This window comes from Poecilia mexicana, unplaced genomic scaffold (genome assembly GCF_051168715.1).
Source record: "Poecilia mexicana isolate PSO_F unplaced genomic scaffold, ASM5116871v1 scaffold_14, whole genome shotgun sequence".
NCBI classification, from domain to species: Eukaryota; Metazoa; Chordata; class Actinopteri; order Cyprinodontiformes; family Poeciliidae; genus Poecilia; species Poecilia mexicana.
The window spans coordinates 3,034,595-3,054,118 of NW_028263383.1; the positions used below are offsets into that span (position 1 = coordinate 3,034,595).

The following is a 19,524-nucleotide window of genomic DNA, read 5'->3' on the forward strand; positions in this document are numbered from 1 at the left end:
ACGCAAAAGCACGGTGCCATTTTCAGGGTGATAGATAACTGTGTTTTTACTATATTTTTTTTCCCCAACCCCTGACTAAACACAGTGTCATCTCACTGAAACTGATGTAGCGCCAGATAAGACGAGTTCATTTTCCAAAGCTTGTTCTGTGATCATAATACAGCGCAAAAACATCACACAAACATTTCCCAGGACTTTGTCCGCTGGAAAGCTTTTCTAAACACCCGCTGGAGAAAAACACTCATCTTCCAGCGGCTGACACCAGGAGGACAGCTGATGACAACAATGCACCGGTTCATGTCTTTATTTGGGGTGGAAGCGCCGGAGTCCTCGCTCCGAGCTGCTTAAGTGCTTAGAGCCAGCTCGACTCATCCCTGTTCTGTAAATACAGAGGTAATGTGTTGGTTTGTGAGCGTGTGTTTACACTCCCGGGTCACAGGGTTGTGTTTTACGTTTTAAATGGCCAGACCACTGTTGCCCCATTTACAAGAAGTAGATGAGGATTGATGAAAGTCCGCCTGCAACATCTCTTCACGTCGCAGCTCCTACCATAAATAAGGTGGGAGATATTTGCCCCAGATTTCAAAGCTCACAAAGAACACCTCGACTGCTTAGCCAAAAGATCCTCTAGTGTTCAGAAATGTCTATAGACGTTTATTCAGCTGGACTAAGGAAAGCTAAAAGTCAGCGTGAAAACCAGGATTACACTTTGGGGAAACAGCAGAAATAAATGCTGGGTTTATGGTGGGAGGGTTTAGTTAAATTGAGAAAAATGCAAGACAAATTTGTAAAGAGCGGCTTGTGCATTTGTATTGAATTCAAATCAAATTTGCTTCAAATCATAAAAACACAAAAAGAACACACAGTGAACACGTGAAACACTACATTTTTTCAAGTGAAGTCGTTACACATCAGATTGTTGATTAATATTTTGTTGATTATGTTTCAAAAGCAACTCTAGATTTAAAGGCGCTCAGTGTTTCAGCTGTTTTGCAGTTTTCTGTATGTTTCCACCAATATGAACTAAACAACACATTGATCAAACTGTATCACTTATTTTCCAAGAGATGAAGTAAGAAATTGTACTGAAAAAGTAAAGCTTTTCAGTACAACTTTAAATAACAGCTTGTAATCACCAGTAATTATACACAATATTCACACCACAATGTAAATAAAGACACATTCCTGTATATTTAGTATAAATTTCATCTGAATTCATTTGTGTAAGGAAACAAAAAACATTTTTTATATGTTGCACTCTATAATCTGCTGAGTCATTTCTTTAACACAGATGCTGAGTTTATGCTGATAGGATGAGTTAGGTAGTTTTGACCAATTAAACATTTTGAGTCCTAAATTTTTGGGGTAAAACAAAAAAAAAAAACAGAGAGCAGAACCTGTAGGATCAAAGTGTGTTTTGAAACATCGTCACATCGTTCGGGATCATTCCTGCAATTTAGCCTCTGTTATCAACGCAGAGGAATTGAAGCAAAGGTGGAATCTAAGTTTGCAAGCTGAAAACCAGCCTGGCTTTTGTCAACAAAAACTTAACGAAGGAAAATTCATACCTCATGTTGTTTTGGCTGAGTCCCTCCAGCAGAGATGACAGATAAAACAAATGGCACTGCTGACCGCAGATCAGGCTTGATTTTAGGTTTAAGACGTAATTGGATAGGAGCGCTTTCTCATTTAAAGTGTAATCGCTTATGTGTTCTTGTTTATATCCCCTTTGTTTACGTGTGAGACTGCTGGCCCAGAAGTAGTTCATGCAGTTTCTGCAAAGTGTCGCTGATTTTTTTCCAGAATTATTTAAGTAAAAAAAAGCTTAAGTGTTGAATTTGAAGTTTTCTTTTTTCTTTTGCTTACAGAATTAAATTTAAAACAAAAAGTCTGTAATGTTGAGAACATCTGGGGACTAAAATGCATAAAATGTAGAAACAATATGAGATGAAACATGGATTCTTGAGTTTAATTGTTTTTTGTTTTTTTTACGATGACTAATGGATAAGAATGTATTGAATTAGCAGTCATGGCGATTTTGCTCTGTTACTGTTTCTTACATTTGCAGTTTGCAAACATTTTGTGGTTTAATTACATGCCTATTACTGCTTTACTGACAAATATAAAACGGCAGAACACAGGAACAAAATGGCAACGTGCAAAATGTGGATCAGAGAGGATTAAACTGGAACAGCTGAATTGTTGGTCTCACTTTTTTGTTACTGCTTATAAGTGTTGGAGGATGGAGTTACTAGATGCAAATTATTCTTTAAAAGGCCATCCCTACATTTAAAAAAATGGCATCTTCACTGATGTTTTGGAGGATTGAGAGTTGTATAACAAGTGGAAGTTGGTAACTGTTTTAATGGGAAGCCATGCAGGGAGGTATTAGTAAGTTTTGTCTTGAGTTTTCTCCTACTTGTCAGCTGCTCCGTATGGACTGATGAAGGTTCAGCATCTTCTATTGAAAGTGAGAAATCAAGATGTTATTGATGAAATTCAGGAAATATCCACACTGCTGGATGGAGTGAAGACACAGCAGAGTGTGTTTTCTATGCAGAGTTAAGTTTGACACACATCTTAATTTTGTTTTGGTCATATTCTTTGATAAAAAAAATATTTAGTTTTATCATTTTGTCATTTAGGTTTCAGTCCAGTTTTAGTTTTAGTTGACTAAATTTACTCCAAATTAACTTTGGTTTTTAGTTTTTTGCATGATTACGATTGGATAGTTTTCAGGCTACCTTGTTTCCAGGTGTCTCTTCAGATTTGTAGAGCTTTTCTTCATACAAAATGTATTTGTTGATGTCTTTATGTTCTGATATGTTCATTCTTTCTTTCTTTCCCGTTTTTGCACTTGTGAACATGTGATCTCCACCTTGTTTGGTCCTGCCACGAAGGAAATTGAAGTCTCCTATTGGCCTATTCAGGTCATCCTTCTAAAATTAGATCTGATTGGATATCATCTCGCTCCAACATTCTTCTTTCATTTTTTACACAAAGTCTTCATCATGATAAATGAGTTCACACCAAGTTTTCGTCTAGATAACTGGAAAAATGTTGTGGAAATTATTCAATATCTCATTGCTTTATGATTGTGCTTTGATTGATTCCAACCAGAAACCGTGTTTAGCAAATTTCAAGGAGCAAAAGCAGCCGTTTGTTAAAGCCTGCACTCTGTTAATAAGTGATGCAGTTCATAACTGCATAACTTTCCCCGTTTGGTGATAACAAATCCACCAGTCCTGTCATAAACTGCGCAGTTAAACAGTAAGAATGACAAACACCAGGACTCTTTGTGAGGCCTGAAGACACATGAGGCTACTTCTACTTATTGTTTCCTTTTACTGCTATGAAATAGAGTCAATTTAAGTTTTTCATTTAAGACATTGTCCAGACAATTCCTGTTGTAAGGTTATCGCAAAAGGTTTTGTGTACATTTTTGTGCAGATATTCGCAAGCAGAGCTGCAGCTGTGCTTTTTAATCTTCTCTCTGATTCTGGAAGGTCTCTTCATGACAAGATGCTAAAACAGCAGGAGGCGTTTTGTTTCTTGTGGTTTTTATTTTGCATTACAGGAAAAACTCAAGATGAAAGAAAGGTACCAAATATATTTGGGCCTTTCAGAGCTTTATATTTCTCTCAACACTATAAATGACCACTTTAATGTAGTAGAGTAGTACAATTTCATCATATTCAGTAACTCAGTTCACAGTTGTGGATGTTTTCAAGCCTTTATTTTGGTTAATCTTGATGGTTTTCCACTTACAGTTAATGAAAACATGAGAATATTATGCCAGACCGGTAAAAAAAATATGAACATGTGCTCATTGGAGCACATGTTCATATTTATTGAATATAACAATTCACCTCCAACAATTTAATGATCCCTAGAAAGTTGTTCCCTGATAAATCACCAAGCTTCAGTCATAACTCTGGATTGAAATGTCTTATCAGTGACGGTAAAAGTCTCACAAGCTGGACGCTTTCCTGGAATAGACCTGGCTTTTAGGCAGCGGTCATGAATGTTTAACACATTCACTTTATTTTATCAGGCCTAGTCTATCCTGAAACAAGCTTCGATGTTTTTGTCTTTCCATTTTCAAGCTGTTAATCTAATCTAAAGAATTTGGAGGTAGACCTTCTTGATTATTCCACACTTTTCTGTTGCACCTGTACCTTTGGCAGCAAACATGGCCTTTGGCCTTTTGTTACCACCAAAAGGCCAAATACATATTACAAGCTTAATATGTATTTGGCTTCTCCATGTTGGTAGTGGTGTCAGGTCTCCATTTATACGCAAAAGTTTTCACACAATCACTCTAGAGCACAGTTGTCAAACTCCAGTCCTCAAGGGCCACTGTCCTGCAGTTTTTAGATGTGCCACAGTAAAAAACACTGGAATTAAATGGTTTATTTACCGATAAGTTCTCCAGAGCCTTGCTAATTATTCTATTCAGGTGTGGTGCAGCAGAGGCACATCTAAAAGTTGCAGGGCAGTGGCCCTTGAGGACCGGAGTTTGACACCTGTGCTCTAGAGAGACAAATAAAGCAGCCATCTTTAAAAGCGTCATGTGAACCCAAAGTACCCAGTGAGAACGTTCACATGCAAAATATCGTAATTCCATGTAGAAAAAGCCCCATCCACCTCTTGAATTAAGTATTGTTAATTATTATGTATCAGTATTATGTAAAGTTGACTTTTTTTTTTTTTGCTTTATATCAGGAGTGTCAGGAAGAGCAGACAAAGGTTTTAAATTGCGGAGTTAATTTTTTTTTAAAGTTTAATTTGATGTACTTTATTTGGTAACACTTTATTTGAAGGGGTGTGCATAAGACTGACATAAGACTGACATAAACATGACATAACACCTGTCATGAACATGAATGACTCTTCAATCATAAACAGTTGTCATAAAGAGTAATTTGGCAAATAATGGCACTTTTAATGTAAAGGTGCACTAAAAGTTGCATTAAAAATTCCTTAAAAGTGTAAACTCTGCATTATTCAGAAAATAATTAAACGTTTAATGCAAATGTCCATTAAAACTTGCTTTAAAAGTCAATTAAAAGTGTCAGTCTTGCATTAAGTGTCATTATTTACCAATAACGCTTCATGACAACAGTCATAAAGATTAATGAAGACTCCTTCATGTTTATGACAGTGAAATGTCATGTTTATGACAGTGTAATGTCAATCTTATGCACAAACCCCTTCAAATAAAGTGTTATCACACAATACTGCCACTTTAATTTTTATATGAAATTAAATATAAGGTTGGAAAAAGAAGAAGGACGTTATAGGGTCTATTATTTTTTTCATAGCTGTATAATAAAATGCATTTCTTGGTTGCTGCTGCGTCATCACTTATGTATTTTGAACACATTTACGTCCAAAACGTAGGTAAGGCCAAACAGTTTCCTGTGCCGCTGTAGATTTGATTTGAACTGCGCACCCTGCGTTTTGTCGCTCCCTGGTGGCCACTGATGAGCACTACACCCCGAGCAGGAACACAGTGCTCGGAACATACCGCCTCCTGTTGCTGCACCTCACTGTGGGATCTGCAGTCGACCTTTCAGGCTACACACATGAACGCAGAAAGCTCGTTGACGCGTCTCCCCGCTATGTGCGACCAGGAGGACGGTCGGTGGAGTTCACCAGCGCGGCGCCTCCTGCTCTGAGCCCGGAGCTGCTGGAGTAAACTGGGCTCTCGTCTTTGCGGGGGAATTTTCTTCTTCTCCTCTTTTCTGTCTTTTGGACCCAACTTGTCAGAGAAGCAACAGAAGGAGGGAGGGAGGAGGCGGTTTGTTTCGTCGCTGTCTTCCAAGAAAGTGTGAAACAAGTGTAAAGACAGAGAGCAACAGATGTTTTTGGTGAACATGCAGCTGGCGGAGGAATGAAAGCGGCAGCGAGGCACCGGCGGCCCTTCCAGCGGTTCTGCTGCTGCGGAGTCGGGCTGGTCGCCGTCATTTGGCTCACGCAGGTCCTCCAGGCTCCAGGTGAGACCTTAATTAGGACGCACGGCTGCGTGGCAGCGACGGAAGTTCACTCTAACTCCAGTATTATAACTTAGTGCTTAAAAATATACTCCAATCTGAGTACTATGTAAAATTATTTGCAGTGAAAATGACAAAAAGACGAGCAAAAGTACATGTTGTGCTCTGTTAGTAGTATTAATAGTAATATTAGTCTAATGTCTATTAATTTTTATTGTTATATATGCATTTATTTTATTAAACGTACAATTTTGTATCTTTTAAACGACATGCATATCTTAGAAGTAAGTCAGTATCTTCCTTTTAAAAAATCAAATTTTAGTGCATAACCACATGCTGTTATCAGACGGCTATGCATTCTCTTTATTCCCATTCTGGTTGAATGTTTAACCTTTAAAACAAGCTGAACTTGCAGAGTTTAGATTGAATCTCCAGCAGCACGCCCTGCTGCTGCATGACATACTTCTGCGTTTTTCCTGACATGACTGCAGCCCATCCCTCAGCCTCTCTGTCTGGGCTTCTTGGGATGATTGACTCTGTTCACCCTGCAGGGAGGTGACAGATTGTTGATCATACAACGCGGGCACAAACTGTGGCATGTGTAAATCCAATCACTGGGGGTGTAGGCTGGGCATTATCTGTAGCTCAGAGGACAAACTGACTATGACTAGGCACGCTAAAGACACATTATTTCATGAAGAAACTGTTTTTATATGTGAAAAACAAGGTGGATTTTAATAATAAAAGATGGTAAATTAAAAAAGTATGACTTATTTCGAAACAAACTGATTTGGTAAACAGAATCCTGGTTTCCACCTGATTTCAGTTTATAAAAATCAAATTAATGCAGAGAAACGACTTGATTTCCATGATTTGTGTGGCATGACTAACCTGTGTAAATATACATCTGTATGGCTGTATATGTAGATAAATATCTATTTGTTTTTTTAAACAGTAACAGTAAAATGAATACCTAGACTGCTGAAATATTTTAACAGTGTTTTGTGTATCATTTTGCCGGTTTTGATGCGCCTTCCTTCTTAACCCAAGCCTCGGCTGTTGTTGTTTCACAGTTGAAAATATTTCTAAAACAGGGAAGTTTGTGTTTCTCATGGTCACATCCTCTCATTTGGCAGAGGGCAGCTGTAGGGAGGCCAGAAAATACTCCTGTCTCTCTGCTTCTTCCTTTTGCTTCTTATTGAAAGGAGTTTAAAATGTTGGAACGTACGACAGAACTAGGGAGGAACAATATGAAGAAAATATGAAGTGGAAATATGATTAACTCCCATTTTCCTCACTCTTCTCTTTCTTCCCCATCAGTTTTAGCCTCTAGGTCACTACGATCTGCAGTTGCACATAAATCAGATGTTTAGAGAGCAACACATCTTATGTTACAAACGATTTCTCCAAATTTAACACAAAATGCCAGTTATAATAGTTTCAGAATAAATCAACCCCTTCTAGAGGAGCATCTTAATGCAGCACCTTTTGCTGTTATGACCTGCTGCATGATTCACAGTGAGACACCAGAGACGTCTTCACTTCGTTGATGTTGTTTGAGAAATGTTTTGGTTCGTTGTCCAAACCCAAACTTAATCTTCCCCGCAGACCGCTGATTTCCTGATAATTCATCGTAAGTTGTACCTTTCACACCGTGCAGATTTTCAGTGCAGCAAAAAGTCGAAGCTCCAGAGCATCACTGAGCCACCGCCTTGCTTTACTGCAGGCAGGGTGATTCATTCTTTCTCCTCCAGACGCACTGCTGGCTCTGAAAGTTAACATTTTGAGTTATTGCTTCACAGAATCCTAAAACCTCTTGGCTTACTTACACAGTTTGGATCCGGCTTCTTTTATGCTTTTGGTTCATAAGTGTTTTGCTTTCTGGAGTTCAGGCATTGAGCCCTTCAACTCTGTGCAGGTTTTTCTGCTGTCAGTGAAGAGTTTTTGACCATCAGCCTCCTCAGGAATAGCCGCTGGTGGTTCTACTTCCTGCCACATCCAGCCGAGATTCCTTTAACTGTAAAGCTGAAAACTGTCCAGCTGTATCGGCTTCCTTCATCTCTTCTTTGAGACAAGTTCTTTGCCCCTATTTCTAGCACGCAATAAAACTTTCTGTTATCTCAACTAACGAAGCATCTGATTGGTTGCACCGACTGCGTCTGATTACCACATATCGTTCGCAAAGGTTGTGAAGAATTATCCTCGGGGGGATTGAATGATTTAGATCAGGGGTGTCAAACTCATTTTTGTTTTGGGACAAATCACAATCATGAATGCTCTTAAAGGGCCGGTTGTGACAGAATGTATTGATAAAACCTGTACACAAACTGTTAAAATATCAATGAATTCTTATAATTAAATAATATTACTGAACTTTTGTGATATTTTTTGTGATTTTTTTTTGCAATAAAAATTAAAGTGTTTGTGTTGGAAATATTTGCGATATTTGCACTTATTTTGGTGGTAAATGCGGCTTTTTATTACCCACTTTATAGATTATGGATTATAATCTGTCATCAGTTAAGAATGAGGCAGCTGTTTAGTACAAGTAAGAAAGTTTTTGAGAATTTTTGAGAAAGATCTGCAATAAACTCCCAATTGTGTACAAGTGCAAAAAAGGTTGGTGGCCTTGTGAGAATTTCCATGATAATTTTCAAGAAACTGGAGGGAACTGATTGATATAATTTGGCAGTAAACAGATAAAAACTGCATTGATTTGTTTGATAACATAATATTAAAGCACATTTAGTGTTTAGTTTAGAATCTATAGGGCCACATACAAAGCTGTGGCGGGCCAGATTTGGCCTTGAGTTCGACACATATGATTTAGATTGTGCAGTAGTCAATGGAACTGGATTTAGGGTTGATTTTGGAGGAAATCCTTATGACATTACTTTTATTTATTTCAAAGAATAAGTGTTGAATGTTGGCAGTGAACCTATTTTGCATCAGAGTTGGAATAATTTTAGGAGGCTCTGAATTAATTATGGGCACAAGTCCATCCGGTTGGTACAAATAACTCCACTGAAAGCAGAACCCATCATACTTTCTGCCTTTAAGCTGTTAAAATGGTCAACCGCTGTCAAGATGTTGCAGATACTTGTATCTGTTTGTGTTCTATATTATCTATTTGTTCATGATTTTTCACAGAAGTAACTCGCAGATCTCCATAAAACAATGACTATTTTTAGTAGAAGCTGTCTCAGTAGGCAAACAATAAAATGACAGATATTAGATTATATTTACTTTCTGCATAGAAACCCAGAGAAATGTGTGTGAAATACGGCGGCGATGCCCCTAAAGGCGCCACCCCACCCCCTCACTCTCCTCCAGCTCGTCATCCGCTCGTCGCCTTTGCTGATGTGGTCACACACTGTCACACACATCCTCAGCAGATGCTTCAGCACCATTTTCCCCCTTCGCCTCCCGCGCGCATCCAACGGATTCGAGTAGCTGAACTTTTTCATTTCTGCCAGGAGTGTTTTAATTCCCATTTGGGCTTCATCCTGCTTCTGCTGCGTGCCATCCCTTTGTGGCAGAGTGTCCCGTTGTATGAGCCGTGTCATTAATATTTATGCTTCACCTTTAAATTATGAGTGTGCCATCAACCTGAAGAGGTTCTCTGAACACAGACCAAGGCTGCTCGCTCGAACCTTTTTGGCAAAGCTTGTGGTCTGCTGATTGTAATGGTGACAGGCAGAACAATACTGGAAAATATTAGACATGCTGCTGTGTCCACAATAACACAGCTTTTGTAGCCATTTATGGCTATCCGTGTCTAAGCCGTTTTTTTTAAATCAGGAGCTGCAGTAGTCATAGTTAACAGTAAATAAATGCCGCAGTAAATCTGGGTAGTTAATAAGCCATGCACACCTTTACGCTGCTGCAGAGTAGAAATGTTTGATGTTAACTGAAGTTGTCATAAAATGTCAGCTTCTTGGCAAATCCTACAGAAGATGCTACTAAGCTTAACAAAAAAAAAACCTTTATGGAAATGTGCTTGAAGGAATAAGAGTTATCTATGTTGTTTTGTTTTTTTTCTTAAACCACCTGGACTTCAACTAGACCACAGATTAGACATCAGAGATTAGAAAGCTTGCTCTGAATCTAAAGATTCAGTATGGTATGCTCCAGATGAAGATTACTGCTTATGTAATGTAATTGTAGCCAGAAATCTAATCAACCTGTGTATTTACTGGCCTCAGAAAGGCTTCATTCCCCTTAAACTTATTCATATTTTGTTGCATCACAACCACAGACCTCAGTCTGTTGGGATTTAATTTGTAACACAAAGTAGCATCCTTGTGTAGTGGATGGAAAATGATACAACATTTTATTTAGTCAGACCCCTTTAATCTGACACCTTTAAATAAAATACATCACAAATAGCTGCTTTGTGAAGTTGTCTAGTTAGTAGAGTCCAGAAGATTGCGGAAGACTTGAGACATGGGCAATGGTTCACCTTTCAGTCAACATAAATGGCCCAGTCAAAGTCCAGATCTAAATGTGGCACGACTTGAGAACTGAGGCTCGTTGAAGCGCTCCATCCTGTCTGGCTGAGCTGGGGCAACGTTGTACGTTTTAGGTGTGTAAAACTGAGAAAAAAGCACAACCAGAAGATTTCCAGTTCAGTCAAAGGTCAAAGTATTAACTCAGGATGGTTGATGCACGTCACCTGTCTCTGAGTTTTATGAGTAAGAAAATTAACTATATATCTAGGCCTGTCACAATAAATCAATTAATCGCATGATAAGTTAAAAGAAACTCTTTTTCCCTCTTTTTACAAAAACTGGATGATAAAAGTTTCAGTCTGGTGTTTTAGTCCCAACTAGCCCTTTTTTTCCAAAGACAATTTAGTTCACAGAGACTTAATAATTTATTTTATTTGTTGTTTTCTTTATTTAATTTGGGTTTTCCAAATGTTTTCCAGTTCCAGTGTTTAAATGTTCATTAGAATTTAAAGTCTATTGAACTTTGAGAATGTGTTCTTGCATTTTTATGCCATTATAATTACTATTATATTACTTGAATATGTTCTTAAAACAACAATGTTATCGTTTATTGCAATAAGTTCTGGGACAATTTATCGTTCAGCAAAGTTTATTATGACAGGCCTATGTGTGTGTATGTATGTATATATATATATATATATATATATTTCTTTGTTTTCTTCTCCTTCACAATCTTGCATCACTTTAAGTTGGTTTATTAAATAAAATACAAATAAAATTCACTGACAAACTTCAAGCAACATCAACTCCTTTTAAAGACGCTGTAAAATAGTTGATTAGTTACATTTCTAAGTTAGAGTTAAGTTCTCCGTTGTAGTTTAGGGTTTACTGTAGTTTCTTCTTGATGAAGCAGCCTTTACAGAGCTTATTCTTTCAGTGTTTTATTTGTAAATATTAGTCATAGAGCTTGTCACATAATTTTCCTGGCAGTCACTGGGGAAAGTATTAACAAGTCTGTCATTCTTGGTGTTTAAACCCAAGAACATAAAACCTAATGACCAGAAAAAGGGTTTAAAGTTTGCTAAACGCACCAGTTAGGAGCTTTTGAGATCAAAATGTTCTCATAAAGATTTATGTGTTTTATTTTTTGCTGTGCATATAGAAAGCAGATCAGATTCATTGCCTGACATTTAAGGACTCGTTTCTGCTGCATTATGTCTGTACGGAAAGCTTTATAGCATTGACAAAAAGCCTTATCATTATTTATTACTTTGTTATCTACCTGTGAGGCCATAAATGTCCACAAACTGTTTAATGGCGTTGAATAACAGCTTTGTCTGAAATATCCCTGTTCCTTTGTGTTCAGTCCTGCTCTTTTGTTGAAAACTTAGTGTCCCGGTTGGTCTGTAAAGTATCCGGTAGGTTAAACAGGTAGTAAATTTTTTAACACCGTTCTGGATCACAGGGAAAATGACTAAATATGGTCTGTTACCGTACAGATAGTAAAACTGAATCATACTGAATCTGAAATGGTCAATACACTTTAAATGACCTAAATCAGACCTTTTCATTTATGCCACTTTCACTCAAATAAAACAGAAAAAAGAATCTGAATCATATATTTCCCTATCTAATATAAAAGAAGGTTATGACAACAAGAAATGCTCATTGGGTTAAACTATAAACACTTATTTCTTTAATATTTAACTTTTTCCTAAAAATATGTCAACTAAACAAATACATCAAAAATAAAGAAGGAAGAGCTCATTTTGATCCATTACTGTAACAATGGGAATTAGGGGCATGCTGCAAATTTATGGTGCAGTTTTCCAACTGAGTGACTTTACAGTAAAAAGCAGAAATAAAAAAGTTTATTTTTTCCCAGCAGAGCTGCTGCTGGGAAGAGGCAGGATGTTAGCGTGACATGAAGCTTTCTGGCAATTGGTGATGAGAAAGGTATGCTGAAAATATGGCTTATTCATAGAAAACAGACAAATTTACTAGTACTAAATTTGATGTGGTTCTTGCGTTTCAATATATTATGCAGTTCATCGCACTAACAACACTGCAGGATGTTGTCACGCTTTGATGTGGTGCATTCATGTTGAAAAAAGGAGATATTTTTGAGTTTCTTATCAGGTAACGACAGGTCAGAGCAGAACGACCTGAAAATCAGCCATTTCTGGTTAAAAACACATTTTATGACGCATCTTTGTTAATAAGTTATTGAACATTTAAACAGTTTCTGTTAAAAAGCTGATGTTGCCTCCATATTTGGTATGAATAGATAAATGACCATTGGCAGGATCATTTTTATAAATGTAGATATTCAGAAGAAATGCTCCTTCTGTAACAATCTACTAATATTTCATTGTTTAGAATAAAACAGTCATTTAATTTCTTTTACCTGTTCCAGCTTATTGTTTTTTTATATATATAAGTATAAAGTCTAATTATATGAAGTGATTTAGGTGCAGAATTAGGCCTGAATCAATAAATCAATTAATTGAATGATAAATTAAAACAAATTCATGGCATGATTTATCATTTATCTCTTTTTTTCTCTCTTTCTACCAAAAACTGGATGATAAATCTTCAGTTTGGTGCTTTGGTCTCATCCAGTCCTTTTTTTTTAGAGGACCGTTTTGTTTACAAAGACTTCAAAATTTATTTTATTTGTTGTTTTGTTTATTTATTTTGGATATATTAACATGTCTTCCAGTTCCAGTATTAAATGTTCACTAGAATTTAAAGTTTTTTTAGAATGCCCTCTTGCATTATTATTTTGCCATTACTGTTATATTACTTAGAAATTATCTCAAAACAGCAATATTATCATTTATCGCAATAACTTCTGGAATAATTAATTTGTCTAACAGAAAATTTTAAAAATTTCTGACTTATTTTACCACCTCATACAAAAATGATTTATTCTACAGCACTTTTTTAGTCTAGCAAATTACAACTAGATGGCTCTAGTTGTAATTTCTCCACCTGGAGTCTTTATTCAGCTTTTAAAAACAGGATTAGGTTATTTCCATACAAACTCTACAAATCAGATTTTATCTCTGGTTGTTCTGGCACCGCTCTTCTATATTTACATCATGAACTAAGTTTTGTCATCTACACCAACAATCAGTTACGTCTGACTTACAGGTCAAAGGTCAATGTCAAAAGGAAGACAGTAATTTTAAGTACCGTAAACTCTTGAATTTTTTACATATTGTCATGTTTCTAGCAACAAATTTGTTTTGTTGGAACGATGGACCAGAATAATGGCAAAGTGAAAGGAACATTATTTATGGTTATTCAGAAATAATCTTAAGAAGAGGTGTTCATTTGAGTCTTAGTATCTATCAAAATGTTTTACACATTTGGAGAGTGAACTTTTTGTCTATTCTTTGAACAATATCACCTAGGAACCATGCTATTCAAGCCTTGCCACAATTCTTAATTTGATTTATTTACATTTGTACTTTGACTGGGCCATTTTGACACTTCCATTTTGACACATCAACATGGTCGTTGTCATAGTGGAAGATGAACCGTCACCTCAAGACTCTTACAGCTTGCAAATGTCACATTACCCCTTGAAAAAAGACACCTTTTTGACAAATGTCTACTTTAGGACATTTTTGATTTATTTTAAGAAATTAAGAAGGTTTTAAAATAAAGAAAAACATTAAACTCTTAGAGAAACAAGATGTTATTCAGCACACCTTATTCTAGAAGATTGTCTCTTCTGCTGCCTGGAAAATGAAACAGTCATACAGTAACTGTCTTCAGTCAGAGGCATCATTACAGGACAGACTGCTACTGGACATATTTCCTCACCATTCTTCTTTTCTATTAAAATGTCATGAATATATTGGATGAAAAGCCCAAACAGCTAAAGTTAGCAGTTTTCAATTACCACAGTTATTAGGAACCATAATAAGGGGTCTAAAGAGCCACTTGCAGCTCCACAGCTGCAGGTTGCAGACCTCTGATGTTGACCCAAAAGTTCAATTTGCTGTCATATGACCACTGCACCCACTCCATATGACCTGTGGCAAACATTAAACAGGGCCTTGTAGGGCTTTCTTTCAAAAATGAAAGCCCTGCCGCTCTTCAATAATGTCACAATTGTGGAGCTCAAGAAATAAAGCAAATTTTTCTACATTTCTCCCTCTCTGCAGGTCCAAATTACCATGAACCTTGACTGCTCTCCTCATTAATTTCCTCCTGCTGCACAGTATGTTAAACGCTTGAGATGTGGCATAGTCTAACTTTTCTTTAAACTTCACAACTTTCTGACCTGTCTGCGATGTTCCTCGGTTTTCATTAACCGACTTCCAGACCGAACGTGTCATAGACGATACAGCCAAATTTGTAGAACCGTAATTCCGCCACACGTTGCGCTATATGAAAAGATCCAGCGGTTTCGGAAAGGGGAGACGTTGCGCTTTCCAGCCAATATTGAGTTATTTCGGTAATTTCACCCCCGCCGTAGCAGGCAGTGAAATTAATCTGAGGGGCACTCGATAAATTGCGAAAATAACTTGCTAGATATTGAGAGTTCCAGTTGTTATGGATAAATGGGAAAATATATATTTACTCACAGGACATTTAATGAACTGCGTACAATTAAAATAAGCAAAAATATCCAGGCAGGGATTGAAACTTAGGTCTTATAGGGTTAAGCTATATGCTAAGTAGCAAATAGCTAGTTAGCAAATCGCTAAGTAGCTTCTGAGTGCATTACCTCTGAAACCTTCACAGAACAACTGGACAGAGTTTAAATCACACACAGGTGGACTGCATTGACTATGTGGAGAGTTGGCTGCATTAGAGTTTATTTATTTAAGGGTATCAGAGCAAAGGGGGGCAGTAAAGGTGGTTAACAAAAATTGTTGCAAGACTTTTTATATTTTCATTTGTCAAAATCTTTAAAAACCATTATTAATTTCGACTCTTTTGTGTTGATTGATGACATAAAATCCCAAAACCATAAATTCAAGTTTGTGGTTAAGTGGTATAAATATTTTTTCAGGGCTTGAGTTTAGCACTGCTGTTAAGCTAACCCCTGATGGAAACCCTGTTTAACTTCACCGCCACAATCAAACTTGCAGCCATAGTTATGAGGGCCTTTAAAGGAGTGTAATAAAAAATATTCTCCATGATATTCCACTGGAAGTCTTTGCTTTCTTATGATGATTGCTGCATCTAATAATCGTTTAGCATAAAGGAAAATCTGACTTTATGTTCCCAGAGGGATATCTTTAAATAGCCTCCTCTCTCAGCCAGCCGTTTACTGTATTTGGAGCCAGAACGTTTGTTTTTCACACACGTATGAAGCATCTCATCCTCTTTCCATCCCAAAGAGTCTGTTACTCACCTCAGCGAGTTCAGAAAAATTTGAATCTAAAAAAAGAAACCGAGCAAACATGACGTTTTCTGCTCACCTTTTTATTATTAGATAAGATGTTTTTCTAGGTGACTTGTCCCAGTTAGGAGTGTGAAAATGCCGCAGAGCCATCTGTGGCAGAAACCTATTTGAATTTCATACGAGTCGAGCGCCTCTTGATGCCTCAACATGAAAGCCCTCAGGTCTCCTCTCGGCCGCGACCGCTGGCCTCGTGAAATGGGCTCATTGAGCTGTGAGGTACAAAGAGACACTGCAGCGCCTGGCAATCACGAAGTGCATCAGACACACAGACAGGCTGCTTCGTATTAATACTGCGGCGTGATGGAGAGTATAATAAATATCACTTTATCTCTGTGGGTGGTGAAGAAGGATGTCCGTGTTTTTTCTACCATAATTGGGATGGTTAGGCAGATCTATCTGAGGGGAGTTTCTTGGCTGTTGCCTCCCAAAAGCCTGTAGTGACCGAAATCCACATGAAGATAAACTACTGAAGAATGAAGCACAGAGATTGTTTCTGAACATACTGCTATCTCTCTCAGCCAGGAACATAAACTGCAAGATAGAGAATAAATCTGTTCAATTTTACTCTAAATCTTTTGGCTATTTCTGGGAATGTGTACAAGAAAGTCAGACAAAGTGGCTTTATAAACGTGTATAAAGCAGTGGGCACAGCTTGGAGATAGAATAAAGATGATTCTGCTCAGTCATTGTCTAAATTGGAAAACCGGTGGAAATGACTGTGACAAGTTAGAACTATTTTTCCACTGTTTGTTCCAATAAATACATTGATTGAATGACAATCCCTCCATACTGAATGGAAGCATGTGCTTGGCTTCGCCCTAAACTGACCGCTGCTGTTCTGTTACAGAGACGAAGTCCTCCGGGCCTCAGCCAGGCGTGAACGGTGAGCTGCTGCGATGGACACGCAGGTTGATGCAGGAGAAATCAGACAACCAGAGCCTGGATGAGCCCCGAGCAGGTGAGTCACCTGGATGGATGTCAAACACCTCCAGACTGAACACTGCAAGCGGAAACACGGGAATTTGATACGTGGGTTTTTAATCGGACTCTGACTTCATATTATGTAGTGTTAACTAATGTGAGCGAATTTTTACAGATAAGCTATGAAGCCAAGAGCTTCTCCTTGGAACAAATTAGTAATTCATTATCACTAATTTGACTCAGAATGACTTGATTATTGAAAGGGTTTTTGCATAAACTGGAATGTTTTTTAAGTGAAGATCTGCTCCTTACACTATCTCATAGTGAAATTAAAAAGAGAAAATAGCATTAGAATGATCTTTAATGGTTTTTCTACTCGCTTAATTTATTTTTCTGGCCATTAGCTTTTTTCTGTTTCACCTTTTGAACAATTATTTTATGAAATAGGAAGATGTAACTATATTTGAGATGTTCATGAGATCAGAACAGCTCAAATGGAGAGTCACCTGATTATGCAAAGAATCATAATCACATTTATTTTTGCTCAGTATTGAAATCATCATGGTTTGCTGATTACTCTGAAAGTCTGAGGAAAGTTCGCCCCTTTAAATTCATCCCACAGCGTCTCAAAGAGATCAAGATCTGGGTTTTGTCTGGGCTCAAGGCTTTTCATTCCAGCCAGGCCTTGGTGGATTTACTGGTATGTCCTGAGTCATTGTCATGGTGCAGAGTCCAGTTTTTCTTTATCTTTAATTTTTTTTAACAGATGTTTTGACATTTTCATTAAATGTGTTCTAGATTTGACCTGGTAGAGTCCTGCTACAGCAAGCCATCTCCAAACCATGGCTCTCCATTTTTGGATTTTCATAAAGCACAAAGATTTCCTCCTGTTCACCTCCAATGAAAAAACCAGTTTTAAGTCCCATAGCAATGTTTTAGGGCTTTCAGTCAGCGATGATGCTAACTGCTAACTGAGACATGTTAGCAGTTTTTTTTAAAGTCCTCCACTTGAATATTTTCAACACAGTTTAAGATTTAAAATTGAGTTGATCTTTTTAAATTTCCCACCAGACTCATTAACTGCTATCTTCTTCCTGAGGGTCTCACGGTGGCTTTTACTCTCATTTACGGTGAGGTATTAAATAAACTGTCTTAGCTTTAAACATAGGAATCCTGCTGTGACCTACCAGTGAAGTGAAACTATTTTTTTTTTTTTTTGTGAAAGAAAGAAACCCCAAGTTTGCATTTCACAGTCCTTTTTATAAGGACCACAGTTTGAGAATGATACAAGGCCAATCCATTACAGGTAACTAACTTTTCAGGTAAAATTATTACCTACGTAATTTTCTCCTGGCAGAAAAAGTTAGGCATAAGCAAGCTTTTAAAATAAGTAGAGCCATGTATATGTTATAGATTTTTACTGACTTTGCTGCACCCAAATCAGCTTTTATTTAGTTTGCTAAATTTAGCAAACATTTTAAATTCTGTTCTTATAACTTAGAATAAATTTGTTATATTGAGCCCAAAAGAATTTGAAAACAACATTATTTTCTTTAAATCCAGAAAATTATTTGACTACTTTATTTGCTTGGTTTTAATCAATTAATCAATTATTTGCTTTTTGTTTATTTTATTCCATAAATCATAAGTATTTGTTCAAATAATATTAATTTCATTACTTTTTCTTATTATATTCCTAATTTAATCAGACATTAATGTTTTGGCACATCTGTTTCTGATGTTGAGAGGAGTAGAGCTGTCTAAAGATGTAAATCTGGTGAAGGATGCCAGAACATTTCTACTTTATTTAAATTGTTCAGACACTTTATGAAAAGCAGTCTCTCTTAGTGTAGAGTTAGCAGCTACAAAAATACTGAGTAAATCTGCCTGATCTGTCAAACCGAGGACAAAAAGTCTCTGACGTACCAGAAAGCAGAAAATAGTTTGATGTTAATGGAATCCAACTTTTGAGGGCTGAGAGTCTAACAGTGTTCATACCCCTTCAACTTTTCCCACATTACAACCACTTAAATATATTTTATCTACCAATGTATTTTATTGGGGTTTTATGTGACGAACCAGCACAAAGTAGTGTAAAATATAGAATAACAACTAAACTGTTTGGTGTATGTTTCTACCAGGTTTGTAAATCTACATTCTGAAATTTCAGTCTATTCTTCGCAAAACCAGAAAAAGTAGTTAAAGCTCAGTGATATCTGAAAAAGGAGCTCTGCTGCATGATGCAGACATGGGGACTCTCAGAGTTTGACTGGAGTCCATTTAAGTTTCTAAACCAATGAAAGAAAAATCAGAAATGAGATTTTTATGTCATGTGATGAGGAATGAAAGCAAGGTGGTTTTTAAATCAAAACAAAAGGGTTTTCAATGTAGAATTAAGAAAAACCATTTAAGCAAACAAAAGTGATTATTTTAATTCAATCAGCTGCATGCTGAATTGCTGAAATTAGGCCCTCAGACAGTACAGGACTCAACTTCATCAACAACAATGCAATAATATAAGCACACAGAAAGATGTTCATTGGATGAGAAAAAGTTTTATTTTATACACTGAAGTTTATGATTGTTCAGTGATAAAGTGTAGAAAATGGGTATAAATGCTTATACACGGTTTCCCCCACAAAACCTGCTAAGCCCAGTGGTTGGAGCAATCAGCAGTCATTCATCCAGCGTCACGCCGTATTTTTGAGTTAAAAAATGTTTAAAGTTG

The 19,524-nt window shown here is 37.0% G+C and overlaps 1 protein-coding gene across 1 annotated transcript in view; it reads left to right on the forward strand.

Moving 5' to 3' along the window:
- The first annotated feature begins 5,316 nt into the window (after positions 1–5,316).
- LOC106916657 (sodium/potassium/calcium exchanger 3) overlaps positions 5,317–19,524 on the forward strand; it is a 32,083-nt gene continuing 17,875 nt past the window's right edge. Inside the window, exons 1-2 of the mRNA XM_014985079.2 lie at positions 5,317–5,999; positions 16,723–16,833. Coding sequence (XP_014840565.1) covers positions 5,897–5,999; positions 16,723–16,833 — 214 coding nt within the window. The 5' untranslated portion in view covers positions 5,317–5,896. The remainder of the gene's footprint in view (positions 6,000–16,722; positions 16,834–19,524) is intronic.